The 26,652-nt window shown below is 38.2% G+C and overlaps 1 protein-coding gene across 6 annotated transcripts; it reads right to left on the minus strand.

Annotated features, from left to right (window-relative positions):
• On the minus strand, nucleotides 1–26,368 carry Tau (microtubule-associated protein tau). Of its 6 annotated transcripts, XM_076794618.1 has the most exons (11): nucleotides 26,069–26,351; nucleotides 18,551–18,691; nucleotides 14,490–16,806; nucleotides 13,946–13,992; nucleotides 13,677–13,851; nucleotides 12,715–12,923; nucleotides 12,003–12,188; nucleotides 10,406–10,450; nucleotides 9,059–9,220; nucleotides 2,052–2,127; nucleotides 545–674 (listed from the first exon to the last, which is right to left on the minus strand). In XM_076794618.1, the coding sequence occupies exons 2-10, from the start codon at nucleotides 18,611–18,613 to the stop codon at nucleotides 2,083–2,085; spliced, it is 3,249 nt and encodes a 1,082-aa protein (XP_076650733.1). In that variant the 5' UTR covers nucleotides 18,614–18,691; nucleotides 26,069–26,351; the 3' UTR covers nucleotides 545–674; nucleotides 2,052–2,082. The 6 variants fall into 6 exon arrangements, 5 of the variants coding, with proteins under 5 accessions (XP_076650731.1, XP_076650730.1, XP_076650729.1 ...); XM_076794615.1 differs by lacking the exon at nucleotides 2,052–2,127 and having other exon boundaries at nucleotides 87–674; nucleotides 12,715–12,920; nucleotides 26,069–26,368; XM_076794614.1 differs by lacking the exon at nucleotides 2,052–2,127 and having other exon boundaries at nucleotides 87–674; nucleotides 26,069–26,363.
• Nucleotides 26,369–26,652: the final 284 nt, after the last annotated feature.

The following is a 26,652-nucleotide window of genomic DNA, read 5'->3' on the forward strand; positions in this document are numbered from 1 at the left end:
ATTTTGTTGTACGTTAATAATTAATTATTCGTTTCAGGACCTTTTTGTTAGTGTATCTTCATTAATTATATTAACAAATGACAATTTCATGAAATTATTATTTCATACCTCGATCAAATCTGATTCAAAAAATGTTAAATAATTGATCGATAAGCTTGCAGTAGTACGAAATTGATTCAGTGTGTGACACTGTTTAAATGTTTAGAAGGTTCTATCAATTTCGGTAGACTGATTTTGGAATGAATTTCAGAAATCGGTATGGCTTCTGGTGGCGTAGGAGACGGCGCTAATTTCGGAAGTCGTATATTTATTGGAGACGCTTTTCTGGGTGTATTGGGGGATGATTTGTCCGGGCTTTTTAAACGTGGATTGACAGGATGTTCCGGTGAAGGAGATTTTGCAATTTTCTCATCCGCAACGGCTTTAATGTTCGCCAATTTTAGATTCTTTCTTGTCTCACTCGCTACCTTCACAGTTTCTTTAGGCGAAGGATTCTTTTTTGACTCAGCAGCTTCTGAAGATTTGGCGAAACTACTTCTAACCGCTTTTGGTGTTACCATAGAGGATGGTGATGGTAGCTTTCGTATTTTTGTTGGAGTGGTAGGTGGCGGTTGCGGTAAATTTTCCTTTAACAGTTCAGTAGAAACGGAATTGACCTCTTCAACGTTTTCAATCTAAAAAATACGGGTTTATAATTAGTATGGGCTATTTTTGGATATATTTTTTTTTTTTACGTAATAAACGTTACTGATAGTTATGATATATTCTATTTTATTAAACTGTAACAGCTAAATTCTAAGAAAAGAATTATTATCTTAAGTCATAAATACAGTGAAATATCGTTGTATGTCAGTGCCAAGCTTACGTTTCCAAGTCAGTGAAAAACCTCACACCACCGCGGTGAGTGGCCGAAGCTCGAGAGCCGTCGCGGCCACAACATTGTCGGCTATATCGGTGTGAGACCAGAAGACCACTACTAATCCAATTACAAAACTTCTTTATTTTTCGTTATTTTTTTATAAAACTTTTACCATCATGAAACCAAACATGATATAATTCCGATGATATTTACGTGTGTAATGAACGATGGAAGTCTTCCCATAACAATTACATCAACGGAAAATTAGTGTAAATGTAATCCGAATTATATCGCGTTTGATATCATTTTAATCAGAATAATGCCACAAATATATTGGTGAAAGTCTCATAAAAGAATAATTAATAATAAAGAAGTCAAATTTTTCATTTAAAGGCCTGCGCTCACGCGGGCTTTGATCTGTCCCGGTGGCCGCGGCTCTTCGCGGCTTCGCTGGTAATAATCTCTCTATTTTTCCCATATTCTATATAGTTTCAGCTTTAATTTAAAAAAAATTTCATCGCTCTACCTCATTTCTATCGAAAGTTCTTTGATTTTGAAAACGATTTTGTCCAAATTGCCCACTGTGCGACGGCTCTCGAGCTTCGCTGTCCGCTTCTCCGTGCAACATTGTATCGGAGACGGGCATTTTCGCCGACTTCACGTCAGTAGCGCTGATCATAGGTTTCTTATGACTTGAAGACGGTAGGACTCTTAGGTTTCCAGCGTATCCTGTGTATTTCAAATGCGACGCTCGACGAGAACCACCGATTTCGTATTCGTGTCAGTAAAAAGAACGGTGGGGGACTGACATACAACGATATTTCTCTGTAGACGGCGGATTTTATGCGTTTATGGCAAAAATCGAGTTCAGAGGTAAAACTTTTTAATTTAAAATGGAATTGTAAAGGAAGAAAATAAAATTTAAATGCAATCATAAAAGCTACAATTGAAGAAGAGCTCAGGACAACAAACGGTCAGTTCGATTTCGACGTGACTGTAAAAGAACAAATCTTTTCGATAGTTCGGTGCAACAAACGGTCATATCAAGTCACACGTTTGTGACTGTTTGTTGCCCCGAAGATTAAAAACTCTAAATGGGCAGTCATGTCTAAATCGTGCTGACCACTCGGTTGAATCGCTTTGTATATTATTAATGTTTAATCTAAAAATTGCAAAATTTGTGCAGACTAACCTTGATATACAGAGGCGGTGAAAAGTAGCGATCATTCTGTGTCCACCGTGTATATTATGCGAAGGTGAGGTACACTCTGTGCGTATTAATCGACGCAATTGAAGTGAATGTACTAAATATGTTTTATATTTAAAAAAAGAAAGAGTTATAAACGACTTGTTTCTATCCAGAATTTTAGCACTAGTTTCAAAGATGAATCTAACGTTTAAAACGTGTGCTACAAGTATTTAATACTGGTATACCTTTGTGCAACAGAATGGTGTTAATAAATAATTATTTATAGAATATTTGTTTAAAAATCTCTTGATCGTTACATACTAATTTGTAATACTAATTGTAATTTCTAGGGAAGTAAACAAATTTTATTCTAAAATATTATCCAATTATCTTACCCATGATTAATTCGCGTACCTGAGTTTATTAAACGATCTGACACTGATTTTAAATTCATATGTTTGCATGAATGATAGTTTCGAATTGTAGAAGAATAAATGCCACTGCAATCTCGAAAAAGGGTAATAAATATTGCATGTATCTATCAAAAAATGGCTGTAAATACACAACAATCGATTACATTTTCCATTTTAGTGAGCTGTGTCTTGTGTTTGATCTTTCTTTCTATTTCTGTCCGATTTAAAAAAAAAATAAAAAACGAAAAAATGGTGTTGTATCGTTTTGATCGTATAAACAGGTACAGTGTTTTCTCGATATATGTCCACAACACGGGTCTACCCAGGGATATATATCGGCTAGAAAATGCTATTCTTTGATACATTGCCGAACGTAGAAAGTCACTCGAGTTTTGTGGCCGTATAGATAGTTCTGCGACTTTTATCGGCTAGATATATGCACATATATCGAGAAAAGACTGTACTTGGTAACCAGTGCGACATTGTAGCTATCGATGATGTTAGAATAATAGTTTAAGTATTTGAAATATACCGCCATTTCGACTCATGCTGTGTATAAAAAGCAATAGTACATATATATATATATATATATGTCTACTACGAATCTACGACCTTGCAACTGCTTGTGCAACAAATATATGTAATTCTTTTTTTAATCGTTTTAATACCTATCCATCGAGATCTTGCAAACGAGAACGTTAGTCAAATTTCACTGATTCGCAAATGAGAAAAGACATTATTAGAACGATTCTTTTGAGATTATTGATAGGTATGCAGGAGGAACGTTGCACAAGTGTGTTCTATGAAATGATTACTCGTGATCATTGCGACAATTCAATATTATTTAATTTGTTGCAGAAATGCGAATCGTCAGTTGAATCGAAGTGTATAATAATCGATGTGGAAGCAATAATCATGTATTACATATCCTCCTAGATTGTATGAGTCGTTTGAAAGCGATGATGCGATCAGGATATTTTCTTGAAACGTTTACTTAATCGATGTTATTTAATATTCATCCATCTCTTCCCATCCATTCGCAATTTTCTTATACTATCCATCTTATTGTAAACCAGCGACGAGATTTCATCGTTTATTTCAGAGTGTGTGTATGTGTGTGTAATAAGTAAAGATAATGTGTGTATCTACAGTATCGATTATCAATTTATCATATTCTATGTATTATTCAATCGCGATGCAGGTGCATCGAATGTGATTGCACGTTGCGTACCTAGTTGTGTTTCCTCTTACTTCTGACAATGAGGTTCAATTAGTCGATGAAACGATTTCTTCTTGAATCGGCGAAATTATGTTTAATAGCATCTCTGCTAAATTTCCTTGTCGTTTCGAAGAATTATCCTGTCCTATCAAGGTTACATCGTCAGATAAAAATGTAAAAAATCACCAGTCAATTGTTCGTTCTTAATTACAATGTTAACGTTAATAGTGACGGACCGTACAGTGACCGAGTTAACTTTTGATATAGCTCGAACATTAAAATAGGAATTCCCAAATTAACAGAATGTTAATTGACTTAAACACTTTGTCAATTGTACTGTATGCAAATAATATGTTGCTGTACAGTGTTGAAAGAACATAGAATATTCAAACAGACAGTTAAATATGTTTCAACTTCTTTAATAAAGGTTGTTCTTAAAGGAAAACATTGAATTAATTTATCGTTAGAATCGATTATAGTATATCGTATTTGCCGTTAGATGATTATATAATTACCATTAACTTTCAGAGTATTGAAATAATTACGAATGGATGCGTATGCAACACAATAGAGTGACAATAATACACACTATTATTGGGTTTATCAACAAATTTCTTCATTCTTTTCCAATGTGACGCTTGCGTTATACTTAGAGTGCGGATGTTTAAGCAAAATAAAAATTTTCTAAAGCGCTTGTAAGTAAAAGAAACGTATAAATCAATATTCTTAAATTCTTCCAATGTTTTCGTAGTCTTGTATTTCATTTATTTATATTTGTCATACATGCGTAAAATCCGCAGACTAATTATAATGTAAAAATAAATACTTCCAGAAATTATCGAGAGAAATTTTTCAAAAACTGCAAGAAAATTTGTTGCGCAACCCAAATGGTTTCATGTATACTTATATATTTAAATGTTTTTCCTAAGATAAATCAAATTAATTTCATCCTGATTATAATAAACAGATATAAATGATTCAGTTTTTGATAGTCTGAGAATTAAAGCAAGATAATTAAACGGGTATCGACGAGTAACGAGGAATGTGAGAATTATTCAAGCGTATTATATCATGTACGGAGCGTACACAAGAACGGTGTGTTTCTTCGATGAAAACATAATTATTGTAAGATAAAACATGGTTTTATTGGAAACTTCGTCTCGAATATACAATCGTTATCGTTACTATGATGTTTTTATTTACTATACATTTTGAACTTAATTGTACAGTTCGCTCTATTAACGTATACTCCGCACATGCTTTTGATTAACAGTGATGCACAATAATAGTTCATTTTTTTCCGTTTCAAATGACGACGCGTGCTTCATAAATCCACCAGTTTTCCCGATAGCACAAAGCCGTCGTCGTTTGGAATCGTTAATCGGTAGTATGTATATGCTCGTTCGTGTGACTAACGTCAGAATATACTTATAATTAGCATGGCAAGAGCAAAACTTGCACAATTATAGCCGAAAAGATTTATGCATCACCATATACAATGCGTCCTCTATAACTCAACTATTCTAAATACGAAGTATCTGGCTTTAACCCGAAAGTAGGCGAGTACGTCAGTGATCATTTGCACACGTACAGTGTTGAAATACTTCACGAATTTCTACAAACATAACACCGATTATTTAACATTTGGTTTTTGGTAGAAATTCTCTTCAATTTTGCTGTAACCACTTTCATTCAATGTTATACTGTTCGTATGTGCCAGTAAACCTGGAACAGTTGTACAGTTTGGTGAACAAGGTATAGCAAATTCGCATGTGCCCAAACGTGAAAACGGATTCATCGGTTTCGCTTTAAAAGTCAATGTTCCACGAGATTTTCACCGAGTTCGTTATACCTTGCGCAGCAGCTGCAAATTTGATTCGCACTTGCTACCTTGCACGTTCAATTGGAGCTTCGAAATTCGTTATTTAGACAATCAATTATTCTATTAAATGTTTAAATATCTGATGCCGTGCTTAATACTTTGTTTCTCGTTTCTCCGGCGAGACACAGTGCCGCTCGCGATCGTTCGAGAAACCATTCGGATAGTAAACTTATAAACTAGATTTCAATAGAATTCTATCTAAAAAAATGATTTACTAAATTTTCTTCGAATGACGTTCATCGGTATCTTATATCCTCTTTCTTTGTAGGAAATGCAATTATAATAGAACCTCGATTATCCGAACTATACAAGGACACCTGAGAGTTCGTAAAATAGAACGGTAACTTAATTAAACTGCTGGCTTCAATCTGTACTGATTTGTACGATAAACAGCGTTACATTGTCTCCTTATATTGAGCTAATCGAAGCCTCAAAAATCGGTTCGGATAATCGTGGTTCTGCTGTATGTGCAATCGCAACGATTGTACAATGAAAAAGTCACTTACTTTTCAGAAGCAGAATAATGAATAATGAACTCTCAGTGGTTCGAGCAATTGCAAGCGATACTGTGCATCACTTCGCAAAGAAAGTGTACGTTTTAATGTGCAGGCTAATGGTGTGTGCGAATTGTGAAAAAGCTGAATTTTCGTTACGCGAAGACCTACGGTCGCACGATTTCCTATCGTTTTTAAAGTTCTTTGTTAATTACCATCACAATCATCGCGTTTATTTGTTACAGCACACGCAAAGCTTCGTCCTGGTCTCTATCGGCAATAGCTCTGTAATTCCGTTCTACCCTGTTGGTTTAACAAAAATACACCTACCCACGGGCTATTAGTCACATTACTAATCGATTTGAACATTGAGTCTGTTGCTATGCGAATCGTACGTTGCATACGTGTTTGCGTTCGTCTCGTAAGGACGTGATCATTTCCAGACCGTCATGAGAAATGAGAATTCGCTTCTTTTTTTATGTATATATATATAATATAATCTAAGTGTATCACGTGACCGCGTTTCCTTTTCAGATCGAAAAAATGTGATCGGGGGAACAACGGGCTCGTGGGTGCAACGGTCGCGGTGAGAACGCAACGGTCTTATTGCGAATACAACCCTTTCGAGTTATAATTGAGAGAAGCCCTTTGTCCCTTATCCTAAACACTGTCCTGGCGATGTAATAGTTGTCGTAACAAAGTGATAGCTTTATAAAAATTCACGGAACCGTGCACGTAATCAGAGTGACCTGCGGGTGACACAACTTCGCTGAACTCTATACAATGAGATGAATAGTACTGGTTCGTTCGTAAGAGAAGTCCTCATTTTTGCAATCTGAAAAAGCGTCGCGAATTATCCTCCTTCTCTCTCTCTTTCTCTCTCTCCCAATCCCTCTCTCTCTCTCTCTTTCTCTCTCTCTCCCACTCCCTCCCTCTCTCTCTCTTTCTCTCTCTCCCACTCCCTCTCTCTCTCATTCCAAACAATGTCCTCTCGATATCCGTTCCGCGACTCCACATCGTTCTTCCTATAAACTAGGGGTGCGCGGGTACTCAAGATTTCGGGCTCGAGTCGGGTCGGGATCCCGAGAGTTTCCAATGTATCGATACTCGAAGAGCTGCAGTCGGGTGGAGTCAAGGTTGAGGATCTCAAAAATTTGTAATCCTATACCGGTATGACGTTTTTCGCATGTTAACTTTTCGGGTACCCTAACATTGCAAAGTTTCGGTATCGCAACCCGACCGGGCCCGACTACGATTCCGGGTACCCGCACACCGCTACTATAAACGTTTGGCTCGTCCACGTCGAACGACCCGCGCGATGCGTCGAGAAAACCACTGATTGTTAAACTAACGATGCTGTGACGAGTACTTTGTGGATAAATGCGTTGGTAGGACGAAAAATTCATTCGTCATCACGTACATAGATAGTTGTCGTATTACGCTACAGTCACGTACAATACATCGTACACGTTTATCGATCGGAAGGGCGCACACGTACGAGGAAGAAGATTCTCCTGGCCGCCCTTCACAGCGCTTCTCTTCTTGATTAAAATCGCAAACGTCATCGTGTAGAAAATGTTTTTTTTTTTTGTTTTGTTTGTTTGTTTGTCGGTTATGGCACGGAAAAATTGTTGCAGTCGCGCGCGTGTGTATGTGGTGTGGTTCTTTGAAAAAACAGTGACAAGGTTGTTGTTCTGGCATTATACGTTTAAATCAATCCGATCGCTTGTTCGTCCTCATACGTATTTCGTTCCCGATCCCTTGAACGTCAAGGGTCGTCTAACGCAGCCCCTTTTTGATCCAACCATCGGGGTAGAAAAATATGGGTGATTAATTAGACGCAAATGACACGAAAAGCGAGTTTTAGCGGTCGAGTTTTCGTGATCTAGCATTCTTGGTTGAGGTTCTCGTCCGATGTAGGCAGATCGTTCTTGACGCCGGTGATCATGCCAGGGGGCACGGGGCTCTGCGGGCATAACACAGTTATCAGGATTAAGCTGGCCCGCGAGGTCATGTTAGTTTCGATCACGTTAACCCTTTGAAGCATCGAAGTTCTCTCTCTCTCTCTCTCCCTCTCTCTCCCTCCCTCCCTCTCTCTCTCTCTCTCTCCCCCCCTCTCTCTCTCTCTCTCTCTCTCTCTCTCTCTCTCTCTCTCTCTCTCTCTCTCTTTGTGCTGTACAGCACGCTTATTCGTCGTCGACGTATATAATTACAGATCGTTTCATCGTTAATGTCAATTTAATGCGTTTTTCTTATTATTCGGAAGACTTGTGTTCGCGTAGAATGATTTCATATCAGGAATCGAAGGAGTTACTTTTTAATAGGTTCCAGTCAAAACATGAATCGTGGAACGATCGTTCTGTTTCTGTCTTTTTCAATGATTTATATATGTATCAATTGCGCCTAGATTTTACAAAAAATATTGGTTAAGAGATATGAAAATACTTGAAATACGTGCCTCAAAGGGTTAAGCAACTCTGTAAAGCGAAATATTTAAGCTTCATTACTTTATCCATTTATTTTTATTTTTATTCCTTTCCAATATGAAAGATCAACAAAGTACGGAATACTTTAAGTCGTATGTTATTCTTTGAAAGTTATTGTATATTAACTTTTTCACTTTGAAGCAACTTTTCAATGAACTGTCTACGAGTTTCATAAATTATGACTACCAAACGAACAATTAATATTGTATTGATTATGTTTCAAAAATAGTAATGTAAAAATATAGGATTAATTTTATCGTTCATTATTTATCTTAAATAGGAGAAGTTGATTACTGCAAAAAAGCGTACAATGCGTGTTCTAAAGCGTTCTCAGCAAGAAATATACATATAGATACAAGTGGTGCAATTTCCAAGCGTTGAATCAAATACACAAAATGTAAATCTAAACAACGAGTGAATAATTTCAATGTTCGTTCGACACGTGATTCGAATCGAAATCTTTCGATCGTTGTTGCGTTAGTTGGCCTCGTCAAAAATTTAACAAATAAATCGTACCTGTGATCCGCTGGCGTTCTGGCTCTCCACGTTCGAACCAGATTGTCGAAGGTAGTCCCTGTCGTTGAAAATCTTTTTCTCGCCGCCACCTGGTTTGTGTTTCACATTATCCAGCGATCCAATTTTGCTCTCAGCTTTGATATCGACCTTCAGCGTTTGGATCTGAAAATAGTAACGAACCGTCTATTAAATCTAGCTCGGCGAGAAACTGAATTTTATCGGCTACTTGTAACGCAACAATGTTTACGATTAGGTTCTGTGAGCCATTGGAAATGTTATTTAGAAAAGAAATGCGAAACAGAAAGATTACCGATACAAACGTCCGAGTAATTCAGTTCAGTTGATTTTCGGGGTTTCGAACGTGCTTTCTAAACTAAATTCGCGTTCAGCATACATTTCAGATTCGCTGCATGAAATAAATATATTTACACTAAGGTAGAACATGCAGAAGCATGCTTCTAGTTCACCGTACCGACTCAACATACTTACTCTACTTTAATTGGTATTAAGGATATGTTCTATTTCTTAAACGACGAGAATGAAATTTTTGCAGCGAATTGAGAATATTATTGTATGGTGGAGAATTTGGTAAACGTTGGTTTAAACTTACTATGTATTGTTATCGTAGATTCTAATCACAGTAATGTCTCGATATATTATGTGAAAACTTCGGGACCGCAATGTGACTTATGTCGCGCACAGACGGATACTATTCCTTGATCGTTGATTTTTCTAATTGAAGCGAGACCTAACACGACACAATTTGGAAGATACTTACTCGTTTAGTTTATGATACGGTAGAACTTCGATTATTTGTACTAATCGGTGGAGCATCGATGTTCGAATAATAGAACAGTTATCTAGCTACAGTGTTAGATTAAATCTTTACTGATTTGTACAATAAATCATGTTGGATACGGATCGCATTAGATTGAACTGTTTACGTGTAAAACACGTGTGCATTCGGACAACAGATATCATCGATTCGGATAATCGAGGTTCTACCGAATCGTCAATCGAACAAGTAAACATGCTCCGAATTATGTCATGTTTGGCCTCGTTTTAACCAGAAAAATATCACAAATACAGCTGTCTGGGAAAGCAAAGTAAATTGGTACTGTTTCACATATCGTATTTGTTGCAAATATTACCTATGCAAATCTCTTTCACATGTATCAAGACATTATTGCACACCTTCTATCAATTACTTCCCTCACAATTTTACATAATTCATGATTTGGCTTCCGGTATGAATCTGATAACCAGATGATGTCGAGCGACCAATTATGCGTGTTTCAGGAGAAGAAAGCTAAGACTGTGTTTCGTGATATAGCTTGGCATACTTACGTCGTTGTTTGTGTCCTGTGGCGTCTTAGGAGGCGTTGCCGATGACTGAACACCAACAAACAATAATGACTTGTTAATAATGACGGGTGACAACACATGCACACAGGGGTCAACCTTTTGCTAACGATGGGACGATGCTGTTCTTGCTGAACAAAAACTCCACGCATTCCCATTTGGGAACGATTATTTCATTACAGCAACAACAGTCTTTTGCACTAAGAGAAATGAATAACAAATTACGTGAAATGACCAGAGAAAGTGTAAGAGGTCTAGTCTATTCGATATTCCTTTGCCTGATGATATTTAATTCTTTTCGTTGTTTATTGTTACTCCATTTACTCCTGGAGTATGTAGAAGTGTTAAACTTCACCTTGGAAACCCAGTTTTGCAAACGATATGAATAAAAAACATTTTGTGTTCGATCGTAGAGTATTGTATTTGTTTTCGAAGACCTCCGATTTTTCTCTATTGACATTTACTTGAAAGTTTCAAAATTCCGAAATGTTTTCACATATTGATTACATGGGATCAAAGATGTATGAAAGGACATTAGAAAAGTTTGCATCGGTATAGTAATGATATAATAGTTGATTGTACAATTAGTTTGGTAAAAGAAACGAATAGAGTTTGATAACTTCGAGAGTTAAAGTATATCTCATTACTCTTCGTGTCTGAATTTTTGTTTTCTGCGAACCTCGAAAGTACTAATCGAAGTGATTAATCAAAATAAACGAATCAATTTTGATGACTTGTAGAAGTTAAAGAAGTCTAGACGTATATATACAATCATTTCTCTTCATGTCTGAGTTCTTGTTTTCTGCGAACTTCGAGGATTCTAATCAAACTTTTAGGACATAGAGCCTACATTAACATTCTACATGCAATAATGCAATTAACTTCGAAGATACTCGTTTTCTAGTTTACCAAACTTTCGAACATTCTCGTGGCAAATGAACGAGGCGAGCACTATTTCTCTACTACGAACGGATATGTGTTTAAAAACGAAAGTCAAGCATTTCATTTATGGAAATGATTTATCGCCACAACAACAAACATTATGGATTTAGGTAATTCCAAGCGAAAACATAACAACCTTACGATAAGAAGGTTAATAATTTCGAAAAGCACATTGAAAAGATGGGTTTACGAAATTAAAAAATGTAAATGTGTCTCTCAATGTTCTGTCATGAACATGAAATTAGAAATGCTCATAAGATTGACATGTGAACATTAATTTGTGACAAATAATGTTATAAGTAACGAAAATGTTCAAGCACATGTTGAAATTATGAACGGATGTACTTATCGGAATAATTCTAAGAATTATTCAATTTCTATTAATACACATATATAATGCTTCTATACAATATGGATCGATAACAGGTAGAGACGAAAAATTTTGGTATTCCGATAAAAACTACGTATACTCAAAGTTTATTATTGACAGAAGAACACTGTTAATATTCAAAACAAACTGTCAAAGTAAATTTCAAGCATTCCTTTTAAAATAAATTTGAAAACACTAACATTACCTATAATTTTTGAGCTATTAATAGACTAGGGAAATATAGTTTTTTAGATTATTGTAGAGTCTTACTTTGACGTTACCACCTCCAGGCGTGTGTTTAGCGTTGTCTTTGGAGCCGACTTTTGGCTTTGCTTTGTCCTTGAAGTCGAGTTTCACCGTTTCTATTTTCTTATCACCACCGCCAGGCTTGTACGTCGCGTTATCCAATGATCCGATTTTCGATTTTGCGTTCCATTGGAGTTTCACTTGAGAAATCTGCGTTACGTTTGCAGAAAAATACAAAAATAATAAATTATATGAATTTTATTGTTGGTTTGAGGATTTTATGCTTTCATGAGAAAAATGAGTGGGAAAAGCATAAAGCAGTAAAAATGTTTGAAGAATTTAGAAAGTATATTATTTTAAACCTGTTGAATCTACTAAAAATGAAAATAAATTTCTATTTCATTCCAGTTTGTTGCAATTAAGGTAGAAAATTTTTATTTTGTTGAAGATCTGGAATCTATTTGTTACTATAAAGAGAAAATCCAATAATACTATCCTAGTTTATAAACTATTAGGGGTACCCATAAGCAATCAATTATTTGCAAAGAATTTGTTTCGCCTTTAGTTCTGTTGAAGAAGAATTCTTTTAGAGTTTTCGGTAAAGCAGCCTGTGTTCAAAATATTCAAATAACAAGTTTTAATGAAAATATTATATTATAACATTATATAAATTTAATAAATTTAGTGAAAATATAACAAGTTTTTAAAAATGGTAGAAAGTGAAAACAAGATGGACCTTCTTATCGCCTCCGCTCGGTGTGTATTTCTCATTTTTCGCGGCGATCTTTGGTTGTGCCTTGCTGAAATCGAGCTTTCTATTTTCTATTTTCACTTTACCGCCTCCGGGTTTGTAGCTTGTGTTCTCCAACGAGCCGATTTTCGATCGTACCGTCTTCAAATTTGGTGAGGGAGCTGCGCCCACTTGAACTTTGTTCATGGGTACTTCTATGCAATGTGTCAAATGTTATAAATCTGCATATATTAAACATATTGCCTAATCGTATTCTGTGTCGTTAATTTAATTATGACATTATCAAAGGGTCTATAGTTGAAAAAGAACTGGGCCACCGGCTCTTTAATCAATTTTATTATTTTCACTATCTAAACAATGCTTTAACAATTATTACAGCTGCATTACATTATACATTCAGATATAATAGTTTTATGTCACCTTTACTGGTTAGGGTACAGACTTAAAAATTTACAAAATTTACAAATTTACAATTTACTTTATTGTAGTTATAAAGCATTGTTTAGGGAAAATTATAAAATTGGTTCAAGGAATGTTGGTTCATGCTTATTCTTCTAAACTCTTTGTAACACTGTTCTAAGCGAACAGTTGAATGGTCATTAGATGTTTCGTATAATTGATTTCCTACAGAAGTTGGACATATATTGTTAAATAGCCTTTAAGTATGTAGGAAGAAGATAAATTATTACGTATATGATTTATAAAGTATGTTTCTTCGGTACACTGATAGGAAAAGTGTATGGAAGTAGTATAAGTATATGCTATGTCCGGCATTATTCGACACTGCTTTACGAAATGTAAATAATACGTTCAAATGTTGTTATTATTAGAGAACTACTCACTCAAAGATGATCAAGACAAAAAATTACAGACGTGTAGTGTAAGAAAATAGTTTTGATCAAATTTTGCCTTTTAAAAATGCATAAATCACAAAATGCTATACTCACTTTTCTTCTCTTGACCAGCTGTCGATGACGGAGTGTCGGGAGTTCGTGGTAATGACTTAATTGATTTATTTGGTGACTTTACAGGCGATCCAGCCGTTGATCTCTTATCCGCATCCTTGATTTTTGAGGGTGATTTTTTCGTTGGTGAGTCCTCAACGCCATTTGTTGCCGGTATCTATAAAAAATGTTGCACCGACAATGAGTTATCAACGCATGGAACCATTGCCAGTATAAAACTCGTCAATAGATGTGGAATCTGTGAGACTTACCGAATTAGACACCGATGATTCGTCTATACCATTGCCATTTTCAATACCTGTGAAAACAAACATAACATTTAAGCTTTCAATGTAATAATCAACTAAATGCTTAAAAAAAAAACTTATCATTGGACTGCGGATTTTATGCGCAAGACAAGAATGTCTAGATAAAATGCAGAACAGTAAAAACGTTTAAAGAGTTTAACAATACTCTTGTATTGTCATAAAAAATTATTAAGAAAAAATAATAAATGTGGCACTCATGTGTGTACACCACAGAATCGTGCAACCGATACAGACAATCTTTATTTTGCTAAAAAATCCGCAGTCTAACTGATCACCCTGCATTTCCGAAGCAAAATCTTAGTTACTTGCATAAAAATTGACAAAAGAGGTCGACCAAATACATCGCGAAAAAATATTTTGCGGTAACGCTAATTGCAAGCTGGACAATGTTTACGCTAAGCTTGGTTTCATTTCTACTTCTTTCGGATTTGAATATTTTGGTGGTCGATAACGTTTCCCTTTGTTTTCCATAGATATAAATAAAAACCTGTTGCGGTCTTCGTTTCCAACGTCTCATCTAACTTAGCGGGCGTGGGGGCTCGTTGAATTTTAGGCGTGGATGGTTTCGACGGCGTTTTCGCATCGGACGCGTTCACCTCTTGCTCAGCCATGCTTTCGACAAAGCTGGCTCGTTTCTTTTCGCTTCCTACAGATTTCGCACTTCCGGTTGGCGATTTCGGAGAAACTGGGGACTTCGAACTGGATAGTGTCGGCGATTTCGGCGACAACGATCTTCTCTGCCCGTTGTCGAAACCTTTGACGCTGTCTTCCGGGGTTTTCGGCGGAGACAGCATCGATTCGGCTGCCGACAATTTCCCTTCTGGTGGCATCGGGGATTTCGCTGGAGTCCTCGTCTCTTTCGCGGATGCAGGTAAACTCACATTGGGACTAGTCGGTGTCGACTCCTGAGCAGGTTTCTGTAAATTCTCTGACGAATTGTCTTCCGACGTCTTCGCCGAATCGCTTTTGGTACTTCCTGCTGACTTAGGCTCGTCGGAAGCAGATTCGCTAGGAGCCGATTGCTTTTCAATCGAAGGATCTTTCGCCGGTTCCTGCTTCTCGGACGTTTCAGCTTCGGATTCCGCCGCCACCGCCGACGCGTTTTCTTGCTTATCTACCATCTCGTCCGTTACCTTCGATTTCTGTCGACTGTCGTTCGCTTCTGCTGACTTACTCTCGCTCGGTTTCGACTCTGCATTGTCTTTAGCCTGATTTATCTCCGCCGGTGTAGGCGATCGAGACTCATCCGGCGCTTTGTTCTTCGATTCGTCCTCGTGTTGACTCTGACCCGAGTCAGCCGGGGTGCTCGCACGCGATTTATCCGGCGATTTCGAAGGGGTTTTCAAATTCTGCTCGCATTCAACCTGATTGCTTCCCGCCGGCGTGTTTGAGCGAGAGGTCTCCGAAGATCTGGTTGGCGTTTTCAGCCCGTGATCCTTTTGATTCTCGTTTGATTCTGACGGGGTGGTAGAGCGAGACTTATCCGGGGTCTTAGACGGTGTCTTTAGTCCTTGGTCTTTCTGACTCGTCTCAACCGGTGTACTCGAGCGCGACTTATCTGGAGACGCTACGTTCAATTCCTGTTCGCTAGGTTTTAATTCGCTCGAAGAGTCCTTAGCAGATTTTGGTCTGTCTTCCGTAACCGAGGGTGTCGGCGATGCGATTGTTCTTTTCTCGCTTGCCGATAGATCCTCTTTCTTCGTTTCCGTCTTCTCAGGAACGTGTTGCTCTTCGTTGCTTGCTTTCGGCTTGTCCTCTACGCTTGTCTTTGCATCGGCGCCATCCGTACGCGGTTGATCCAGCTTCGCGGAAGGCAAACGGCTCTCCGATCCAGCAGATTTCACCGTTTGACTTTCCACCTTATCAGGTTTGTCCGCGGTAATGTTGTTAGTTTTATCATTAAGAGGTTCCTCCTCGGTGGGCTTGCTCGCAAGTTTCGCGTCTGCTTTACCGTTTATGGTAGCGGTCTCCGGCCTCTTCGCCGACTGGACGATGCTCTCGTTGCTGTCGGGACGAGGCGACTTCTTGCCGTCCATGACAACGTCGTCGTCGTCGTCATTCTCCGTGTTCTCGCGCAGTTTCTCCTTCGAAATGGAATTGTCTAGCTGCTGTTGCTTCCTCGCGCTATCGACATCGGCCATTCTTTCGACCACTATACGCGGGAGCGGAGGCTTTCGATCTTCTCGTTGCGCTGGCGAACTCTGCTGCGGGAAGCTCAGCAACGATTCATTTCGTTGCAGTGGCCTCCGCGCGATTTCCTGCGGCCGACCAAGAACGTCCGGGCTGCGCTGCGGATGTTCGAAGCCGGGATGTTGGGGTGGATGCGCGTTTCTTGGAAATTGCCCTTGGAAGTGACCGGGATGCGGTAATCTTGGCCTTTGCTGGGGACCGGTCCTGTTAATAGGGGACGGAGCGAAACGTGGGTTCAGCACTATTGGCGGATTTTGACCCTGTTGCGCAGGGTTTTGAATATGCTGAAATTGATTTTGACCCTGCTGAAACGGATTTTGATGTTGCTGAGGTGTGTATTGACCGTGTTGAAACGGGTTTTGACCTTGCTGAGGTGGTCTCTGTGGCAATTGATTTCCAGGCGGCCTCGGCTGCCCGTGTGGTCTCAGTTGGACGAATTGACCTGAACCGGACGGTCTGAGAGGTGCACGATTGTCGAAACGGATTTGCGGCGGCTGTCCCAGGCCTGGCCTTGGTTGTCCTATAGGGCCATTATTTAGTGGGTTTCTTGGTGATCCAGGTGGACCTTGCGGTCTCGCCCGAAAGCCGGGTGGTAATGTTGCGTTTGGTTTTACCTACGAAACAATAACTCGTGACAATCCACGGCGAATGGAATGATAATAATGTTTTATGTCGGCCTCGGACAGCCATATCGAATTCTACATCGACAATTTTTCGAGAATCGGAAATGTAGTGTTTAAATACCGTATACGTTTGTTTGGACACAGACGGGAGTTTATTTTAATTTCACGGGTCTATATTGAATTGTTCTGTATGCGGAATGCGGCAGAATTCGTGATGCATGTGAAGACCTCGTTTTCCAGGAAATTCAATTTCAAAATTCGCCTGGTACGTGTAAGCTTCAGTACAACTGGCAGATATGATTATTATACATAAACGTTGATATCGCATCACCTCATTCCCATTAATTCTGATATCCTACATTGACAAATTTTTATTAAATATATGGAAAGTTTGGTTGCTGTTGTAATTAAAACTCCAATTAGAATTTCAATAATAATCAACATCCGCACCCGATATTTCTCACGATTATCGATTCAGAGAACCGTAGATAATATTTCTGTTGTCCTAACGGCAAACGCAGTTAATTCGATATTAATGCTTTGTATGTACGGTATCCGAGGCAATCGATTGGAACAATGCGAAAATAATGGGAACTCGAGGTTCCGATGCACACGTGAAAATTCGGTGGTTGATATTGGCCCTGAGCCCATCGATCATTCGATAATGGAAACAGGTGATGTCTCGAAGATCCATACACCGTGCCTGCCACCGATCGACGTTCCACTCGTTATGGGATTAAGCCACGAATGATTACAGTATACCGTCGACATATATCGCGATCAGGAGTCATTTCAGGCTAGCGTGACCTACAGCAGTAGCTTCTCTTTACGGTGCACGACTGTTTCCTTTCGTTTCTCCGCGAAATTCATCAGCGGAATCGTTCCAAGAGGTTCATCAAATCGTATGCACGAGTGTGCTACAGAAATTAGGTCTTCAAAATAGTGCGAACTTCGGGATACAAGAAAACCATTGGATGATTGGACGAAATGATCGGACAACGTGACGTTCCGACAATCGAATTTTAAGTTCGAACTAGTGTGATATTTTCGAAAAAATAAACATATTGACGATAGTTCTCGATAATAGAGGAGTCTCGAAAATGGAGATGACAATCTCACAAATGGAAAATATAGATGATACTGTTTGTTCAGAACCAGTGAAAAATATGTCGGAATGGCAGAAAGGACGAATAAAGGTTGAACAGCCCACCCGGTCTATACCAAGGTACGAGAATTCTTTCTATGTATCCGAAACAGTTCAATCAGAATCGAACAGGCAAGGCGATTCTGGCTTCAGATAAAATCAGGTCGGGAGAACTGATTGTAAGTCGCAGCCAGCTGAGGTGTGAGTTTCGCCTGATCGCACCCACCCCTTGCACAACCTTAACACCCTTGGCGTTCAGTTGATCCTGCACCCACTCTGTAGAGACACGGGCTAACACCTTCGTACCCTATTGATCAGCTATAGGCCTATTCTTTCGCAAAGGATCGCGATAACCAGCGATGCGAGACCTAATCAGGTTCTTTATTGGAACTGGACAAAGCTCGAAACTAGGGATCGAAAAAAGTGTAGTAGAACCTTTTTGACATCTTTTTGACGTCTTTGTGGGCTCACGACACTGATGCAAGCAACTGGTGAATTTTTTCCTTAAACGTGTCATCGACATTTTCGATGACGACAGGTGATCGATTTTGTTGAAATGTGTCTAATTTAAAATCGAAACATGTAGCTTACCAGATTTTCTTTGCGGTCCGTAGCAGACTCGGCCGCGTTGTTAGCAGTTTCTTGCGAAGCCATTTTAAGTTCGTACGCAATTAAAGTTTACGTCGATTCGAGACTGTCCTCTCGCATCTGGCAAAATATTTCTCCATACACCTGTTGCGTATCAACGACAATCATTGCATCTGTTTATTATTCAACGTGTATAAAACGAGTCTACACTGTGATCGATGAATCGAAACCGCGTGGACAACATTGCTAATGTTGATGTGTGAATCGTACCTTTGATATGTTTAGGTGTGAACAATAATCTACGAAGCGTATTTGATGATGCTACTAGAATTTCGATACTCGAGTGATTATTGGTGTTACAGAAGCTCTGCTCGGGATTCTTCTAAAAGTGTGAAATCAAATCATTTTGAAAAATCTTTCGAAGCTTCTCGTGAATTTTTTCACGATATATTCATATTACGTATATTGTAAATTTAATCTATAAACTCATCGTAATTATTTTTAGTCGCATTACACATGTGATGACCTAGTATTTGTAAAATGTGTAAATATCTGTTGATGTACATATCATCAAAGTATGTGCCTGCTAATTACTTCGCCATTGCTGATTTCTTGTTCATACGATTGTTGTGTTGATAGTGGAAGTGGAATAAGTGTATGATTGATGTATCTGGAAGTGGACACGGTTGTCAACAGATCATGTTATCCTTTGAAAAATTACACTTCGTAATGGCTGGTATACGCGGTGAAGGGATGGTCAACAATCTTGTTTAATATCTCTGAGAGTAATGAAGTCAATCTAAATGCACTTGGATCCTTTCATTCTTGTAATTATCATGCCTCAATTATTCTCCAATTGAGTGTGACATTTGTTGATGCAGATAATACATCAAATTAATAACTTGTTTGACACCAACATGTATAATTACTAAAACTTGTTGATGCTGATAATACATCAAATTAGTAACTTGTTTGATACCGACATGTATAATGAATTAATTTAATACGAACAATTAAGTTGCTTTTATACGAGACATTAAAGAGAAAGTCCGTCCGATATTGAATACTACTCGGTGGGCGTGTCTGACCATCACTAGTCGTTTCTACTTATTATACGTAAGTATACGACTGTGCCAATATTGTACTACTGTTCACAGCTAATTTTTTCAAGTAAGAACTTGATAGACAGAATCATTTCGTATTTTCTCCTTACTTTCAATGGATTGTATGATTGCTAATTTTTAATTTTTTTTTATATTAAATCAATCAAATTCAACCTATTCTGAAGAAAATGATCAACTGTATGATTGCCATCGCTATCTGTTTTATTTAATTTGAGAATATTAATAATGCGAGTTAGCAATAGCACTTTATCTTGATTATTCTATGTATAATAATTTTCAATTTCATAAATTATTGTTAAAATATCAAAATATATTGTTTACTTTGTGTAATAGAAATCCAATTAGGAGTGAATGGTTATAAACTGTCTTTTTTTTATTAAGCTCAAGAAGAAACTTCTTAAGAGAACTTACACAGTTTTACATTAGGTTAAAAATAAAAAGGAAAAGTCTACAAATAGGCGATGGGGATAGTTGTAAACTATAATGTCTTTATTTTTAGCTGCATTAAATGCAGTTAACCTTATAGGAAACACTACAAGTATGTAAATATTTCAGAAGATTCCCGCAAAGTTGACAGCGTTGATACACTAGAACAGAATTGTATAGGGAAACATGCTATAAGATGATTGCTATGCTGCCTGTTCTGGCAAATACCTACGGTGCGTGAAACGACGATAATTTGCAATTACAAGTAACTGCATATCTTACGTGCCTAAGTAATACTGTACGTGCTAACGTGATTTCAACGCTTACCCTGCATTACTTTATATTACGGTGAACAATACTTTCCTTGTGCGATTACTACTATGGCCAACTTGAACATGCCACGACATGAATGCATATTACTTGCTCCAATAGCTGCCTAATTTCTCACTTACAAATTCTATTCAGGGAGAAACGGAAACATGGAAACCTTCGGTTATTTTTCTGTTAATAAAAACTGAATGTAATATTCGTATTAGATTAACATTAATATTTATACAGTGCGTTCGCTCGTACCATTTAAATATAAAATAATCTGTCGGTAAAGTCTCGTTCATGTTATTTTGTAATTTAAAATTATAGTGTAATTTGTTTGGCTGTTTTTTCCCAAAATTCATCACCTTTATTGGTATAAAAACGCGATGCTATTAGTTTTCACTTTGTGTATAAATAAAAGTAACAGACGACAAAACAGTTTTAGGGGTTGAGAGGGCAAAGGCAGTTGACAGAAAGCACGCAATAACCCCGACTGTGGAGTTCAGAAGGATCATACTGCTATTCGTGATCGAGGTGGTGGCTAACCTTGGTGAATATATTCGCTTGGGTATTATGAAACCACTGTGGCTTCGTGCGAAAGGCCGCTAATTGAAGTAACGCACCCTTAGTGTAACAATTACAGTACTGGAATGCATGCCGATACTTCGGGAGACAAAATAAAACCAACTGCATGTACCTTTTCTTTTACATTTACACACACACACACACATTTGTCTATAATTTGTATCTGGAAATCTATCCGAAAAAAGAAAGATTTTAGAAAATACAAGTCGAAATCAAATATAATAATAGAAAACATTGACACGGTTTTTGTTGATTAAAATCGTGATTGGTATACATTTCATGTTAAAGTCTGACACAATATTCTTCGGCGGGACACATTAATTCCATGACTGATGAATACGAGACAGCCATGGTCTTTATCAGCCAGTCACGCTACCGGCTGGTTCTAAAAAAGTTTAAGTGAAATGGATTAAGGTTTCTGACCCAGGCTTAAAGGAGCGATAAGGTAAACATTTATTTAACGTCCGTGGATAACGTAACGTTCTTTTACACCGTTGAAACAACGTGTAACCTTCTGGTAACCTCTAGACATCTTATCAACTCCTGCCCCCCCCCCCTAGATCTTTTTTAATTACTTCTTAAGCATATTCCAGAAACTGATCGAAACGATCGTCTGCGAACTGCTTTTCCCCAACCTGTTCCACAGACATGACCTCTCTCACGATCTGGATTCATAGATACGGGAGGATTTCGTGTGAACTACGTTCAATGAACAAGTGATTAGGGTATCTGATGGCCAAAAATAACTGTTCCTTTCGAAAACAACTCATTTAACTGTATCGCAATTACCGACGCTGTACGCTTTCAAACTCATTTGCAACAATGTCCAATCAGTCCTACCTGTAGACAATGTTCGTGTGTAGCGGTATTCAAAGGTTACTTCTGCGATCAAGGATATGTCAGTAGAATTAGGAAATTATACGGCAGGTAGAACATACAGTAAACCCAACAACGCGGTTTCCATATAACGCGGAGCAACAATTGCGACATCCCTTTTATAACACGGTTCCTATACAGAGTGCCCAAAAATACTGAGGTCATTCGAAGTAACTTTTTCCTTTGCGAAAATATTCCCCGCGGCTTCGTTAAGGAGTTATTAACGAAATACACGGACCAATCAGGACGCGACGAAAGCAGAAAATCCGTCTTTAAGAAGATCCATATTTCTCTCGAATAAAGTATTAAGGATGCAGCTAATTTTACCGTACAAGCTAGATAAGCTTAAACCCTCGGCCCCGAAACAGATATAAAAGTTCTACCCGTGTAAAATTAGGATCCATCTTCGCTGGTGGAAGGGTTAAATAACTTGACATTGTTCACGAAGTAGACTATTGTCTTTAAATAATCCTATCGCAAAGTTTTCGAAGCTTGATAAACCCAAGGGATATGAATAGATAAGGGACGTGACTGAGCTAAAACTTGTGTCTGGGAAGATCAAATTGCGCAATAGTTTTACGGCAAGCTTGCGAAGCTTCGGATTAGCAATAAACGTTGGCAAAAAGCGTTCTGTAGACGGCGGTTATTAAAATGAATATCGTTAGCTTAATTCTGGAAAGATGATCGGTGAAGACTCTCAAGCGATGACCACGAGCATGTCAAAGACTTCCGTTCTCATTTGAGAGAGAGAAAGAGAGAGAGAGAGAGAGAGAGAGAGAGAGAGAGAGAGAGAGAGAGAGAGAGAGCCAGAAACAGGTCGTGTATAGCGTGTCTGTACAACTCGGCAAGTACCCATTCCTGAAGTTATTGATCCGACCCGGTGAGCGTGTTCGACTCAGGCGTTTTTATGCACGTGGATTCACATCGTGTAATACGGTTAAGTTAACTTGTTAATGAGCACACGTGTCGTAAAAAGATGTTGTGACATCTTCGTAACGTATGCCGTTGTGGCCCATTACCGGCCACCTATTATTCCGCGTGGTAGAAATCATTTGCAGGCATCTGGACAGGCGGGTTTTCATTGTGACGACATTGTTGTTAATTCCTGGTCAGTCATGCGGGATAATTAGTTATCGCAAAACTACCTTGTTATGCGGGTGGTAACAATAAGAATACCGTACGCGAATGCTGTAGAAAATTTTTTAACGAAGCATTGTGTTATTGAATGAAATAGAAATTAGTTTTGCGAGAGACGAAAATTTTCAAAAATTGATCATATGATTGATGTCTTGCAGCAATGGTTAGTTTATTTGAAAAGTACATATATACTATGAGAAATAGTGAAAACAGATGAAGAAGTAAATATGTACCTTCTTTAAATAATAAAAATCGATAAAAATTGGATTTCTTTTAAGACATAAGTTGTTATATTTTGTACTTTTGTTTGGTTATAACTGCGTACGAAAGTTTATCCAAAAAGTAATAAACTAAGAATATTATGAAGATTCTTAAACATACTCATACCCATTTAATACATTCCAAATTTGTCTCCGCTTCTATTTAATAGCAAGTTAATCGTGAGAAGGTATTTTTTAGTACCAATTTGGGTTACGGGCAAAATCCATTTCCGATATTTCATTGTCGATTGAGTAGCCTAGTAGATATAGTTCTGTCACCGGGTCAGCCTTTGTAGTTTATGTTTAGAAACATTCGTCAATATTTACTGTCTATCGCAAACAGCTGTGTAAACTATTTAAATAAATGTTCCAAAATTAATTTCTTTCAAATTTCAGTCACTAATTTTGAAATTACTGTCGGTTTTATTTTTTCCAAACCAAGAAGATGGATATTCGCGGCGTTGCACATTGGTTACGTGCATTTCGGATATTTACGATTTTGTTACGGTTAAAACATCAAGACGGATTGGGGGCAACGGCAGATAAGGACACGGTGGCAGCATATGAACAGGCAACGTTACTTTATCTTGCAACAACATCGCCGAATCACCTGCAGTGGCCATTTGCAATTGTCACGTGTGCATAGTTATCAGGAGCGCATCAGCTCTTCCTGTGTATTAACCTATTTACCGTTGTCATGAGTGCCATGCTAGTAAAATTCGCGACTGACTCAACTTATGAATTTTTTGTTGGAATAGAATAACATCTAGCAACATATAATACTGCAATTCGGACGTAAAACTTGGAAAAGTCATTACATTTTGGAAACTAGGCAACCATACTATGTAAAAACAATTTATAAAAACATGAAGATAACAAAATACATATCAATGGTACTTCGAGGCAAGATTAGTAGGTGGAATGTAATATTATTGTGGATCACAGATACAAATTCATATAAAAACTGAAATAACTGAAATTAATTACTTATGAAACGTTCAATGTTGCATTATCTTCAACCTTGGTACGGATCCGATACCACAAAAATAACTCTCGAAATCATTATTCTTACTCATCTACTTGAGTGTCTAATAAAAATTTCATAAATCCTTGAATTAGACGTAACAGGTGCACGTAGTGGCCAACAAGTTTATCGTATAGTTCACAACAAATAAAATATTTCAGTGTTCGAATTTCTGGCAGAACTCTTAACATGCAAAAGATGTTTAAATATTCAATGATTGTTATAATGGCTTAAATTAGCAACTTCTTGAAAATCGTTGACCAGTTCTCTATCTATTAAAATGAAGCTTCGATATCAGATTTTCTATGCAAACACTTATTATACAACTTGCAAGCTTTTACCACTTTCGACAGTTTTTATTGCAAATTCCTTTTACAGAGCATCGTTGATTGTATGCGTTCCCTGCACGTTCATAAAATAGTTCGGTAACCATGAACGAAGGTAATTTCATTTAAATTGAATGCTAAACTTGACCCACGCATTCGTTTACCAGGAAAGGGGGATTCCGCGAAAGATCCTTCGAGCAACGATTTAGGGCGTTGATTGGTGACGACAACGCAAATACCCAGAAATTTTGAAAGTCACGTAAGTGTCCTGATGATAAAGGGGACTCAAGTGCCAACAAAACGGATGGTACAGGCGGCAATCAATGACAATCGACGTTTCGACTACCACAGACACGCAGAGTCACTTCTTTCGAACATCGAGCACATGAACTTGTTATACGATCCAAGACAGAATAACTTAAACAGTAACTTGCCGGAGAACACGTTACAATAAACATAAAGATTTAACAACCTGGTACGATGTTCTTAGAAATGCTATCCCTTTATACAATGATAATCCCCATTTAGGAGATGTCTAATCCTCGCACGTATTTTTTGGAAGATTATCGACCCTGCACCGTATAGTTTACTTTCGACTATGAGTTGAACAGTATGAACAACGGTTAGAAATGTCTGTACATAATTTTCACTAAAAAGATACTGAGAAAGAGTGTGATTCAAATTACTGTGGTCAATAAGCTGGGTGGAGAGTGCACCTACAAAATTCTATTACGTCTACACGATCGTCTACAGCAATTTCGTTGCTGAACAGTGTAATAATAATTTCAATCTACGCATTGAGATCAGTAAGAAATGAATTACTGTCGTTTCTTAATACGAATTGCATAGGCGGTGCTGTTGAACGGTGCAATAGCTGGATACACGGCCAGTAATCTTACAATACTCTCCATGACAGCCTCCCAATTTTACAGAAACCGACATATATCCGTCGACTCTTAAAATAATCGTAAACAGTAGACAAACATATTGAAATAATCTCCCGTAAACTTGAGAACTGCCGAAGACATCCTCGCGCACAGGAGCTTGTCTCGTTACGTAAAAGTCTCGAGAAAGAGATGGAAACGAAGAATCTCGACGAATAAAAAAAAAACGCAGGATCTCTAACGATCACTCGAATCGGTTCTAAGGAACAGAGAAAAGGAGAGACTGTCATCCTAGCCGATGCAAATACGGCTCAAAGAATCTGGCTGTCGCGCGAGACGGAGGATACAGAGCGGCGTATTGTCTGATACAGAGTAACGAACATCAGAATATCCGGTTCGGTTTGTTCGCCGGTAGATCGATTTTTGAAAACACGCGATTTTCCGAACAGCCTCGATTTCCCCGTGGTATTGACGTCATGGAACGGGGTCTCGAGTTGCCGGGGATTCAGGATCGCCTGGATCGAACGAGGATGCTGCACGAACGCGAGACACAGGGGCTTCTCTTACCTGAGGGCCTAGGCTAGTCCTTGGTGAGAAATTTTGGTGGGAACACAAGCGAAAACGGTGTCCGTCAACCAGTGTCTCGCGAGGAACTGGCTTTCACAAAGACCTGGAAGTCCTTTCACAGTAAGGTATGTTCGTCCGTCGGGCCACGTCCGTCCGTTTGTCCTGGCATGCTCTGCTCCGGCGCCTCGACGCCCAACCACCCGCCGAGCTAACCTAACCCAACTCACTCGATAACCCACCCATACATAGACAACTTTGTCCGAGCTTTTACGAAACAATCTATCGATAAATTATGTAGTGACAGTCCTTCTTTTTGTACGCACGCAATGCTAACCAAAGTTTACTTCTTGCACACTTTCTGTAAGGTAGTCTGGAAAAAAGGGGTTGTCCTAACATCACCCTAGATATTCTTTGGAATTCTGTCTTCTCCATGTCGCCATCTATTTACAATCGAATTCTTCCTCCTCTTTTGTTGTTTATCGATTGCGATTTATTGAGAAACCACTGGAATAAGCGTATTTTCGATGTACGCTTACTTGAAATGGGTCATGCTCGGTCAAAAGTGATTGTTGAGAATATTTTCG

The sequence above is a fragment of the Halictus rubicundus genome, chromosome 10, assembly GCF_050948215.1.
Source record: "Halictus rubicundus isolate RS-2024b chromosome 10, iyHalRubi1_principal, whole genome shotgun sequence".
Classification (NCBI taxonomy): domain Eukaryota; kingdom Metazoa; phylum Arthropoda; class Insecta; order Hymenoptera; family Halictidae; genus Halictus; species Halictus rubicundus.

Bases quoted from the DNA above. Each gene is read 5' to 3' on its own strand.
- Tau (XM_076794614.1), bottom strand. From the start codon at position 18,613: ATGGCTTCGCAAGAAACTGCTAACAACGCGGCCGAGTCTGCTACGGAC. The intron at 16,807-18,550 runs GTAAGCTACATG...ATTGTTTCGTAG, and splicing joins CGGACCGCAAAGAAAATCTG to GTAAAACCAAACGCAACATT. The intron at 12,189-12,714 runs GTCCATCTTGTT...AACGTAACGCAG, and splicing joins CGAGCGGAGGCGATAAGAAG to ATTTCTCAAGTGAAACTCCA.